The sequence below is a fragment of the Sus scrofa genome, chromosome 4 (assembly GCF_054392235.1).
Source record: "Sus scrofa isolate SSC_HxYL_T2T_F1_AM1 chromosome 4, Sscrofa_HxYL_maternal_Yorkshire_Landrace_v2.0, whole genome shotgun sequence".
NCBI lineage: Eukaryota > Metazoa > Chordata > Mammalia > Artiodactyla > Suidae > Sus > Sus scrofa.
In genome coordinates, this window is record NC_139386.1 from 101,094,061 (window position 1) to 101,107,183 (window position 13,123).

The 13,123-nt window shown below is 44.1% G+C and overlaps 1 protein-coding gene across 1 annotated transcript; it reads left to right on the forward strand.

Annotated features, from left to right (window-relative positions):
* Window positions 1–7,681: 7,681 nt before the first annotated feature.
* On the forward strand, window positions 7,682–9,279 carry LOC110255231 (uncharacterized). The gene is made up of 2 exons (XM_005663427.3): window positions 7,682–7,698; window positions 8,667–9,279. Exon 2 carries the CDS (start codon window positions 8,686–8,688, stop codon window positions 8,902–8,904), a length of 219 nt encoding a protein of 72 aa, XP_005663484.2. The 5' UTR covers window positions 7,682–7,698; window positions 8,667–8,685; the 3' UTR covers window positions 8,905–9,279.
* Window positions 9,280–13,123: the final 3,844 nt, after the last annotated feature.

The following is a 13,123-nucleotide window of genomic DNA, read 5'->3' on the forward strand; positions in this document are numbered from 1 at the left end:
TTGATGTCTTTTTTGCCCTATTGGTTTTTCAGTTGCATGTTGTTTAGTTTTCATTTACTTGTGCTTCTTCCATTTTTCTTTCTATAATTGATTTCTAGTTTCATATTGTTGTAGTTGGAAAAGATGCTTGATACAATTTATATCTTCTTAAATTTGTTGAGACTCATTTTATGGCCCGGCATGTGATCCATCCTGGAAAACATTCCATGTGTATGTGAAAAGCATGTATTCTGCTGTTTGGGGATGGAATGTTCTATAGATATTTATTACTAAGGAACTTGTACTTTTAGTTCTTACATTTAGGTCTTTGATGCATTTTGAGTTAATTTTTGCTTATGGTGTAAGATATGGATTCAAATTAATTCTTTTGCCTGTGAATATCTAGTTTTCCCAGCACCATTTGTCGAAAACACTGTCCTTTTCCCATTAAATGGCCTTGATGCCCTTGTCAAAAATCAGTTGACCAGAGTTCCTGTTGTGGCTCAGTGGGAAGGACCTGACATTTTCTCTGTGAGGAGGCAGGTACGATCCCTGGCCTCACTCAGAGGGTTGAGGATCCAGTGTTGCTGTAAGTTGCAGCATAGGTCTCAGATGTGGCTCAGATCTGGTGTTTCCATGGCTATGTTTTAAGCTTCAGACACAACTCTTATTTGACCCCTGGCCCAGGAACCTCCATATGCCACAGGTGCAGCTATAAAAAGAAAAAAAAATGACTGGATAGGGAAAGATTTATTTCTGGATTCCCTAGTTTATTCCATTGATCTATATGTCTGTCTTTATGCCAGTACTATACTGTTTTGATTTTTGTAGCTTTGTACTAAGTTTTGAGTCAGGAAGCATGAGACCTCCTTATGTGCTCTTCTTTTTCAAGCTTGATTTGGCTATTTGGGATTCCTTGAAGTTGTATATGAATTTCAGGATGAGATTTTCTATTTCTGCAAGATACACATTTGGGATTTTAATAAGGATTGCATTGAAAATGTAGATCTTTTGGGTATTACTGTTATCTTAAAAATACTGTCTTCTGGAGTTCCCGTCGTGGCGCAGTGGTTAACGAATCCGACTAGGAACCATGAGGTTGCGGGTTCGGTCCCTGCCCTTGCTCAGTGGGTTAACGATCCGGCGTTGCCGTGAGCTGTGGTGTAGGCTGCAGACGCGGCTCGGATCCCGCATTGCTGTGGCTCTGGCGTAGGCCAGTGGCTACAGCTCCGATTCAACCCCTAGCCTGGGAACTTCCATATGCCGCGGAAGCGGCCCAAGAGATAGCAACAACAACAACAACAAAAGACAAAAGACAAAAAAAAAAAAAAAAAAAAAAAAAAAATACTGTCTTCTGGAGTTCCCTTCATGGCTCAGGGTTAATGAAAGTGACCAGGATCCATAAGGATGCCCGTTTGATCCCTGGCCTCGCTCATTGGGTTGAGGATCTGGCATTGTCATGAGCTGTGGTATAGGCAGCAGATGTGGCTCAGATCCTGCATTGTTGTGGCTGTGGTGTAGGCCAGCAGCATAGCTCCGATTCAACCCCTAGCATGGGAGCTTGCATATGTTGTGGGTGCAGCCCGAAAAAGCCAAAAAAAAAAAAGTATCTTCTTTTTTGGCCATGCCCGTGGCATGTGGAACTTCCTGGGCCAGGGATTGAACCAGAGCCACAGGAGTGACAACATAGAATCCTTAACTAATAGGTAGCAGGGAACACCTATAATTTGAATCTTTTTGATTATAGTAAAATAACTTAAAATTCTCTTTAACGGCCTTAAAAATTCAACCACATGAATGTATAGTAACTTAACCAATTCATCAAGATTATGGAAGGATAATGGAGAGTGAGCCTTATACTCAGAAATAAAAACAAAAGTCAGAAATTCAAAGGTACTCGCGGTTACCATTTCACTAAAAGTGTCAGGGATGTCTTACCATGGTTCTGATTTACTTATTGTTCTTTCTTTCCTATTTTATTGTAGAATCTTAATTTTCACGGAATATTTCATTCAATGGTGTACACATATAGTAGTAAAACATGAGATAAAATATTGAAGTGGAAATTGGACAGAATTTTTAAAAATGTTTTCCTGTCATTTGTCTTATAAGAATGATTCACAGTAAAACCCTCAGAAAGTTAGAGAATGGAGACAGTAGGGTTAAACCTGGCATTATTGAGTCTTAAGACCATAAATCCAAGCTCTTTAGATATGTAGATAGAGGATAGATAGATAGAAAGATAACACATGTGAGTGGTGTGTGTGTTTGTGTGTGTGTATAAAGTATTTTGTGTTCCATGTCTCATGTCTTAGATGCTCAAATATGGAGGAACTTTAATTATTAGATGCCATTTTCTTTTTGGTCTTTGAGGGCTGCACATGTAGCATATGGAGGTTCCCAGACTAGAGGTCCAAGTGGAGCTGTAGCTGGCACCTAAGCCACAGCCACAGCAATGTGGGATCTGAGCCACGTCTTCGACATACACCACAGCTCATGGCAATGCAGGATCCTTAACCTACTGAGCAAGGCCAGGGATGGAACCTGTGTCCCCATGGATGCTAGTTGGGTTTGTTAATCACTGAGCCATGACAGGAACTCCTAGATGCCATTTTTTCATCTTGTGGCAGCTCTTCCTGTAGATGATCTTGAGGAACCCTGAGTGTTCAAGTTCACTACCGCAACCTATAAAATGACTGCTGCCTCACAGGTTGGGGCACCAGGACTGCTGGGACTTTGGCGCCTTCACTGTCACAATGAGCACCCTTTCTGGAATGGTGTCCTCAGAGGGAAATTCTTCAAAGCTGGAGTGTCTGACACTGTTAATCCTATTTGAGCAGCTAAGTCTTAAATTCTTTGGATGACAGAAATCAGACATTTCTCTAAGGATTTAATTTTAGATGTGATGTGGAGCTCTGGGTAGTAATAACCTGTTGAGTAAAGTCCCTTCTCTTTGCTCTCCGATATAGTCTATATAAACCTTTTGGTGACAGCACTGCTGGTAGACACCTATCCTGAAGGTGCAGTAGTGATGGCTCTGTTCCTGGATGGTCACGGTCAGCAGTAATCTGGACAAAGCTCTTCCTTCCTGACAGGAGCAATGACAGTTCTGGGAACCTAACCTGTTTAACTGATGAGATGTGATGTTAGGTTAATTCCATGATCCTTGATTTCTGGAGCATAGCTGGTGACTGTTTCAGAGGTTTCAAGTGTTCCCTCTTTCTATTCCTTCCCTTCTCTTCATCCTCCTTTCCCATTTACAAAGCCACATTTTCAAAAAGCTTCCTGGTTATTTCGCCAACACAAGGAAGGAGGCTCGAGCAACATCACTGTAAACACTTAATTTGCAATTTAATTTTAAGTTAATTTGTCTGCCCTTCTGACTGCAGGAAGAATTTCTTTTTTTTTCCTTTTTGTCTTTTTAGGGGCACACCCATGGCATATGGAAGTCCCCAGGCTAGGGGTCAATCCGAGCTGTAGCCTCTTTCGGCCTATGCCAGAGCCACAGCAACACCAGATCTGATCCATGACTGTGACCTAAACCACAGCTCAGGGCAACCCTGGATCCCTATTACACTGAGCAAGCCAGGCATCGAACCTGCAACCTCATGGTTGCTAGTCAGATTCGTTTCCACTGAGTTATGATGGGAATTCCAGAATATTTATAAATGTGAAAAGATGAATCCCTAAATGCATTGATGTTGTGTCAATGTACCAAATTGGACAGTCAAGAGTTATACATTGGGGGGTCACCTTGCTGTGTACTGGTAAATTGAGAGAACTGTATAAAATAGCTATGATGGAAAAAAAATCATTTAAAAAAAAGAGTTACATATTGGAGAGTGTGAGGATAATGTGGAGGGCTGAAGGAGAAGACAGAGAGTAAGCATAAACATAAATTTAAACAAATAAAATTACAAAGAAATTAAAATTATGTTTAAAATTTACATTTAAGAATTAAACTTAAAAATGAAAAAATAAAATTACCATCTTTTAAAGAACTAAAACACATTTGGAAAGAGAATGGGAGAAAGCAAATTTATAAGCTCAGCCCTAGATCTCAGAGCTTAGTATCTGATCCTCTCCCTCCTCCCCGTACCTACACTCTGTCACTTCTTTGTGATGGTGTGAGTCTTCAACGGTGCCTTACATTTCTTTTAGGTCTCATGCCATTTAAACCCATTTGCTCATAGGAAAACAGGGTTTATTTCCTGATAAAGGAATGTGAAGCACATGACGGCAGTCTAGGGGAGTGTTGGGGTCAGGGGGAGATGGAACATGCTGGTTCCAATAACAAACATGTTCCTACGTTGCACAGGGACATAAAGCCAGGCGTGTAGCTTGATTCCCAAACCACACAGGACCCCTCACCCCTCATCAGCCACGGCCCGTGAATAAGATTTCAGTGCCCAAGTGCACAGTACGGAAAAGAGGATCGTTCCGGGCCAGCACTGAATGGGGAGCTGTAGAATTCTTGAGAGCTAAATCTCTGAAAAGGCAGAAATGAAATCCTTTGCCAGGATTGGAGAACATACTATGGCATTGTTTCTCAAACTTGGGTTATTCCCCAAAGGCCCATTACATTTGTCCCAATCACGTATCGCATGTACCATGTAGTATTCATGCTTTTTACTTTACATTCATCGTATGCTACCTTTCTGAATTTTTAATTTAATTGGCCATAGGCAATCCATTATGTACATGAAATGGCAGAGGAACAATTCCAGTTATATATATATATATCTTTAGAGAGAGAGACACACACAGACAGAGACTGAGACAGAGAAAGAGATACCTTGAAGGCTGGCAGGGCCCACACCTGTGGAGCCCAAACCCTGCTGGAAGCCATTAGGCAGGGCAGTTATCTCTTGCTGGGAGAGGGTCCGCCTTTTGCTCTTCTATTCAAGCTTTCAGTAGATTGCGTGAGGCCTACCGACCTTGTAGAGGACACCCTCAGAGCACTGACCCCAGTGTGAATCTCATCGCAAAACACTCTCAGAGAAGCATCCAGGATAATGTTTGACCAACTATCTGGGTACCCTGTGGCCTGTCACGCTGACCCACAAGTTCGCCATCAACGCTTCCTTCCAGCACTCTGACAAATTGTGTGGCAAACGTGGAGCAGGAAGCGGTGTATGTGACTTCCATTCCACTGGGATCAATATGGAAAGATCTTACTAACAATAAAATTATTGTTCATGATTAAGAAGTTGTATGTACATGGCAATTAACTTCAATGACACAATTACTAATTGCCGTAGGCCAGCTCCGTCGGACAGGGAGTGTACACTTTTTCCCGATCGGAGGTGGACGGCGTCGGCAAAAATGTGCAATATGGAGACAGCCTCTTTGCCCCTTCTTTCAGGGCGCTGGACTGATCAAATTTTATTGGCATAAGTGGTTGATTATATAGACAGCTTTTCACTACAGATTACATCACAGTGTTAAAAGTACGTTGGTAAACTATTACATGGTATAGCAGCTATACATCATGTTTTAAGATCTTTATCTTAACTAAACTTAGTGGGTACAATTTAAGGGCAATTAGGTACAATACATCATGTGGAAAGGAGGAGACTCAATACAAATCATCCATGGCCAGCCAGTCTTTACAAGTTGAAGAGGCCACAGACACAAGAATTTGGCATTCACAAACCTTGTTTGTAGACTGGTGCTTATCTTCAAAGCGTTATGGCAGGGAGACAGTGTAAGTAAATATAAACCAACTTAACCAGCTATCACTTAAAAGCTTTTAAAATCAAGGACAAAACTCACAGCTAGGTTTCGTGGACAATATATGTCTAACTTCTATGGACCTCATTAATATCCTAAGTCTAAAGTTTACTATATAACTAGTTAGTAGATAAACACTATGTTTTAACTAAGTTGGATTTAAATAGGGGAAAGTCCTTTGGGGTGAAATTCTTATTATATTATTGTTGTAACTTTGTTAAATCACCAATCACCACAGGAAAATAAGAATGGAAAATAAGAATAGTAAGCAAATAATCAGGAAAGACTGAGGAAAACTGAGTAACAAATAAAACAACAGGAAAGACTAGGTCACCAGAGAAACAATCCATGTTCTCTGGTGCAAACATGGAAATTGTTTTCCCAGGAAAGCCCCAATTCTTTCCCATCAACATCAAAATGAGAGCTGTGTAACCTGAGGCCTGCCCTTGGCTTGTACCGTGCAGGCGAGCTTTTTTCCTGACCAGAGGCCCACCTTCGGCTTGTACTGTTCAGGTGAGCTTTTTATCCGGAACAGAAGCCCACGTTCGGCATGTACCATTCAGGTGAGCTCCCTTCCTTGGTTAGGAACCTGCTTTCAGGTTTTGTTTTGCCATCAGGCAAGGTCCTTGTTTTGAGTCCCTGCATTGTCTCGGCTCCCCACAACTAATAAAGTGAGTTCAACTTTGTCTCGAATTTACCTTTAGATTCTGTGTGAAACAAATGGGTTTCAATAATCAATACATATTAAATACGTATGAAATTAGTTTTTGAATGGCACTGCTTATTACATTGGGTTTTCCAATCATTTCAAAGGGGTAAGAAGCCAGAAAATTGGAACAAGCTCCTGAGAGTGCTTCCAAAGTTGAAGAAACAGAAAGAGGTCCATGGAGAGACATTCTGTCCCGTTGGGGCGTTATGAGCAAAAAGCTTGTTGCCTGTGGTAGGTCTAGGGTCTGAGCTGCCAGAACATCTGAATTACACTAGGTGATGCTATGGTCCTGGTAAATGCCTTGTGTCCCCGTCCCCAGGTGAAACCGATTTATAAAGGCCAGAGGAACCTGCTGGATGTCCTTTGCTTGAAGGAGCAAAGCAGTGAGTGGAGGACCCTAGAGGTCAGCACTGTGCTGAACGTGTGTGAGAGTCACGAAGGGAAGGCTGGCGAGATGATTTGCAAGCTTCACTCAGTCCATTTTAGAAGAAGAATGGGAGTTCCCGTCTTGGCGCAGTGGAAATGAATCTGACTAGGAGCTATGAGGTTGCAGGTTCAATCCCTGGCCTTACTCAGTGGGTTAAGGATCTGGCGTGCCAGGAGCTGTGGTGTAGGTCACAGATGCCACTCGGATCTGGCGTTGCTGTGGCTGTGGCTTAGGCCGGCAGCAACAGCTCCGATGAGACCCCTAGCCTGGGAACCTCCATGCGCCATGACCGAGGCTCTAAAAAGACGAAAGACAAAAATAAATAAATAAAGGAACAGAAGAGGAATGGCTACTTAGGTTAGCAAGGCTCTCGATGGATCAGGGGAAAGGCATTAGGAACAGGACTTGAGGTATAGAAAAAGGAGTGAGCAGGTAGCCAGGCTCTTTTCAACCCAATGTGTGGAAGAGGGCAAGCAGCTTTATGATTCAGGAAAGGGGAAAGACAGAAACGGGTCATCTTCCCCAATCAGAAAAGGGAGACCTTGATTACCCACCTCGCTTCTCCCTCAGCCATAAAGCACGGAAACTGAGAGCTAAGGCCGGGACTCTGTGAGTCATGAGAACTTAAGCCAGTGAGCCGATCCTGAGGCAGCACAGTTCCTGTTGTCAGAGTCCCTGTCAAGCCAGGTGTGGATGGATTTGCATTTTGGTTGGGAAACGATTGGACCAGACCAGTTTTAGGCAGCTCCACTTCCCCCTGGGCGGGGCAGCAAGCCCCAATAAAGAGGCCCTCGGCTGCACAGCGGCCATCCTCCTGGTGCTCGCATCCCGATCCACTTCGGAGAACCCGGTGAGTCTGAGTCTTGATTTCGACTGTGTTCTTGGGCTCCCGCAGGTGGAATTTATTCTGGAGACACCACAAGCGGTGGGTGCAAGGTTACGATCATGGGTTTAATACGACTCAGCTTTTGGAAACTTGGAATCTGGGCAAAGGGAATGCCGTGTTTATGAGGTTTCTCATGCATGGTTTGGCATCCTCATTTAAAAAGAACCTAATTGAAAAAGCTTTGCCATGAGTGGAGGTAAAGCACAAAGTGCTTTTCCTTGTTCTTTGTTCTTTTTAGGGCTGCACCCGCGGCATATGGAGGTTCCCAGGCTAGGGGCTGAATCGGAGCTCCAGCTGCCGGACTACACCAGAGCCACAGCAATGCCGGATCCTCAACCCACTCAGCAAAGCCAGGGATCGAACTCACATCCCCATGGATCCTAGTTGGGTTCGTTAACCGCCGAGCCACGAAGGGAACTTCCTTTTTGTGTTTGTGTTTTTTGTTTTTGGCTTTCCCCGTTTCGATGTCTTTTTGGTGTCCCTCTGCTGTGACTGCAGAGGCTTCTGTCTTAGAATGTGTGAGGTCCTTGTCTTCTCCCTGATGGCCCTTTGTTCGGGACACAAGTCATTCCGTTGGGACCTCAGGAGAGAGAATGATGATAGGAATTGCCTGTGAGCTGGTCCAGGATTTCAGAACTCATGATGGCTTTTCTTGAAGATGTTTTCCAACCCCCCCAAACGTCGTTTGGGTCTTTCAAACAAAGAAATTCCCTTTGAAAAAGCTGCATGAGAAAAGAGACGGTTTTCTCTGGGCTGAGAGCACAATTTGCTCACGAGGGAGCCAGAAGCCAGAAATTTGTTCAAAGGGGTGGCAGAGATGAAAGCACACGCTTGGAGACTGGAGACGTACTGTCTCATGGCGTGACATCAGCTCTGGCTGTTCTCTCTGTGTAGGAGTTCCTTCTTGTGAGCCCTGTCGTCCTTTCTTTCAGGTTCTCAAACTCCAGAGACATGTCTTATCAACAGCAGCAGTGCAAGCAGCCCTGCCAGCCACCTCCAGTGTGCCCTCCTCCAAAGTGCCCGGAGCCCTGCCCTCCTCCAAAGTGCCCAGAGCCCTGCCCACCTCCAAAGTGTCCTGAGCCGTGCCCACCTCAGCAGTGCCAGCAGAAATGCCCTCCCGTGCCACCTCCCCAACCCTGCCAGCAGAAGTGCCCACCCAAGAGCAAATAAGAGCGTCTCCATTCGTCCGGACCAGGAAGGGATAAGCACAATGGGCTCACCTGCTGCCACACTCCACCTTCGCCTTCTCTCCAAGGCCCGTCATGGAGGCAGAAGAAGCTTCTCCCTCCTTCAGCCTGTCGCATGCTGGGAGCCACTCCTGATGGCCAAAGCTTTCTTCCCTGAGGCTGCTCTGCCTCTTCCCTCCAGAGGCTGCTAAGGAAGCACCTCAGGGCTTCAGACGGAAGAGCAGAAGCTCCCCTCCTGGGCACCAGCAGGGGATTCTCAGGCCGTCTTCAGTGCATGTCACCTGGGCAGGGGTTTCTACCACTGGGCAATTGTTACTTATCCTCCCCTTCCTGAATAAACCACAGTTCTTTTGTGTGATGAGCAATGTGTTTGCTTTCTTTTAAAGCCTGCTTGTTGCAAAGGGGTATCATCATCCGGGTTTGCTTCTGTTCTTCTTGGATCCCGAGGTTCCGTCTCTCACTGTCAGTGTTATCTGAATTTTGAGTCCCGTCCACCATTATTTCTATAGAATTTTGAATCCGTGTTATTTCCCTTAATTTCGCTTGATTGGCGGAACCATTTATTTAACTCCTCAGGACTTCAATGCCTTTATTCAAAAGTGGAGCCCATTGTCTTTTCACTGCAAACTTGGCTGAGGCGTAAAGATTAAGTGAGTGTGTATAACTCGGTTGACACCATGCCGGACACAGAGGTAGGTAGCACTTGGGAAGTCAGCAGATGCTCACGGTCTCCATCCCCATCACTGTCACCAGCATCGTGATCATCAGCACCAGCAGCAGCAGCATCACCACCACCACCACCACCATCACCGCCACCACCCTGTTGGCTCCAGCTGGCAAGGGGCTCAGACATGACGCCCACAGCAAACACGAAGATTCTTACACTCTATTACCCTTTCGTATTCTCTTGTTCTTTTTCTTTTCTCATCGGCTTATTTTTAATGCGCTACTGCAGACAAAGAGCTTTTGAGAACTCGTCGATTATTCTGTATAAACTTATAACCGTGCTTAAAACAAGACTAGGAGAGAAGAAAGGGACAGACATATAGAGGATTCTTACCAAAGTGCTGCCTCTTCTCCATGGAGACCACTCGCTCCACATATCCCACCCGCCAATCACAATTCAGAGTCCTGCTGTAGTTTGCTCACCTCTGGGATTACTTTCTTGCTTGTTTTGAAGAACAAATTGGGGATTCCAATGTTTCTTTAGATTTGCAACGTTACTATCCCTACCCAGTTTGTGTTCGAAGTGCTTAGCCTTCCAGTCAAGTAAGCTCCGAAGAGAGGGGCAAGTTCTTTCATTCTACCTTTTCTTCTCATCCCAAGGGTATCAAAACAGAATAGTTACTTCAGGTCACACACACACACACACACACACACACACACACACACAGAGTATTGAAATAGTGTAGTTGTTGCTGTTTGTCTACACTCATGGAAGTTTCTGGGCCAGGGATCCAATCTGAGCTGCAGCTGCAACCTAGGCCACAGCTGTGGTACTGACGGAGCCTTAACCCACGGTGCCACAGCAGGAACTCCTATAGCATTATGTTAAAAAGCATCAACGTCTTCATGTTAAATCATACTCTACCCCAACATACTTAAGATGAAGAAGATTTCTCTTTCTATATCCTTCCCTCACAAAGCTAGAAGTAAAGGAATCCAGGATGGTAGAACCACAGAGGACAAGAGATTTCCAGATGACTGCTCAGCCCTCATTAGAATGTGACATGAGTAAAACCAAACACTGATATTTGGGAGTTGTGTTCCCTGTAGCGCGTGTCATTGGACCTGATACAGCAATTAGTTTCTTGAGGCAGGGTGCTATTGTAACAAATCTTCAATATGTAGCTTTGGCTCAGGAGGCTGGAGGTGGCTGGCAAGGAAACTGATATTGGAAACAATAAACGATGACCCACAGAATTCAATGGCAAAGCCATTGCTAGAATGGTAGCTTGGCAGGCAGAGCAAATGTTGGTTAGTTGTTGGGTTGGCAAGGTGTTTCAATAACACACGTGCAGGAAATAATTGTTGGCTTTCAGAGCAGAGATGAAAGAATAACCAAACCCCAAATCTCCCAGAGTTAAAAAACCTTGTCGAATGGGAAAACTCACCACTGTTAGCCCAGACGAGGAGCTTGGGCTTATCAGACACAACCTAGAATAGATTTACAAGGAGATCCTGCTGAATAGCATTGAGAACTATGTCTAGATTCTCATGTCACAACAGAAGAAAGGGTGGGGGAAAAAATTGTAACTGCAATGTATACATCTAAGGATAACCTGATCACCTTGCTGTACAGTGGGAAAATAAAAAAATAAAAAAAACAAACAAATATTCCCAAATAGGTAATCTAATAAATTATGCTTATAAATGTGAAAAAAAATGAGGTTAGAGGTGGTTTTGCACTCAAAGTTCGCTTTCAGTTGACTGTAACAAGAGAGAAAAGAGACAGAACTGGTCGTCTTTCCATCTCTGTGCCTGAGTGCCTCACGGTAGCTCTATTGTGTTTAGAGGGAAAAGCAGCAAAATAAATCAGGCCATAAACCTGCTTCTAGGAAAGGACTGAGTGTGGTTCCCAGGACATAGAAATGGTTAGAGGAGTGCCTAATAAGTTTTGGAGGGAATTGATGCCTAAGTCAGTGATGTGCCCAAACTAACAGACTTTGCATTTTCAAGAAGGGAAACCACTTTCCAGCCCTCCTTTCCCCACTTTTCATGCTACCCCTTTCAGACGTGGTCAGTGCAGGTGACTGAGAAGGAATACATGCTGTGAGGTGGACACAGGACCATGGAGGATAATGGATAAGGGAAGCTCTCTCAGAGAACAGTATCAGAGCCTAAGAGAGCTAAGGATAAGAAAAAAAATACAAGAGTTTCAATCTTTTTTTTTTTTGTCTTTTTTTCTAGGGCAGCACCTGTGGCATCTGGAGGTTCCCAGGCTAGGGGTCTAATTGGAGCTATAGCCGCTGTCCTACACCACAGCCACAGCAATGCCGGATCCTTAACTCAGTGAGTGAGGCCAGGGATTGAACCCACCACCTCATGGTTCCTAGTCAGATTCGTTAACCACTGAGCCCCACGGGGAACTCCAACAATTTCAAACTGTGTTACTCTTTTTTTGTGGTGGTTATTCTCCTTTGTCTTTTGCTCTTCAGATTTATTGAGGTATAATTGATTAATTAAATTGCATGTATTCAATGTGTACCCTGCAATGACTCGATATATGTATAATTTGTGCAATGATTACCACAGTTGGAGTACTTATAACTTTACTCACCTCAAAAGCAAACATTTGTGTGTGTGTTTGTGTGTTTTTGAGAATTCTTAAGTTCTACTCTCTTGGCAATCTTCAAGTACACAAGACACAGTTATTATCTAGACTCATCATGCTTACATTAAACCTCCAGAGCTTATTCGTATTATATCTTTTTTTTTTTTTTTTGGTCTTTTTGCTTTTTTCAGGAGCACTCCTGCAGCATATGGAGGTTCCCAGGCTAGGGGTCTAATTGGAGCTGTAGCCACCAGCCTACGCCAGAGCCACAGCAATGCGGGATCTGAGCCGCGTCTGTGACCTACACCACAGCTCACGGCAACGCCGGACCGTTAACCCACTGAGCAAGGCCAGGGATTGAACCTGCAACCTCTTGTTCCTAGTCGGATTCATTAACCACTGTGCCACAACAGAACTCCTCGTAGTATATCTTAAGTCTTGTACCCTTTTATCAACTTCTCCCTTTTCCCAGTCCCTTCTTCTTGGTAACTACCGTTCTACTCTCTGTTTCTGAGCTCTTTGAGTTTGACAACACATTCCTAAATAACCAGTGGCTCAGAGAAGAAATAACAAGTAAAATTAGAAAATATTTTTGCAGGGGAGTTCCTGTTGTGGCTTAGCAGGTTAAGAACTTGACTAGTATCCATAAGGATGCAGGTTCCATCCCTAGCCTTGCTCAGTGGGTTATGGATCAGGTGTTGCTGCAAGCTGTGGTGTAGGTTGCAGATGAAGCTTGGATCTGGCATTTCTGTGGCTGTGGTGGGGGCCAGCAGCTGTAGCTCGTATTTGATTCCTAGCTTGAAAACCTCCATACACCAAGGGTGTGGCCCTAAAATATATATATATATATGAAATGAAATTGTAACTTACAAAAACTTATGGGCTACAGGTACTGCAGTGCATGGAGAGAAATTTATGACTAAAAACA

What these genes read in the sequence shown, in the direction of transcription:
- LOC110255231 (XM_005663427.3), top strand. Translation starts at nt 8,686, where the DNA reads ATGTCTTATCAACAGCAGCAGTGCAAGCAGCCCTGCCAGCCACCTCCA.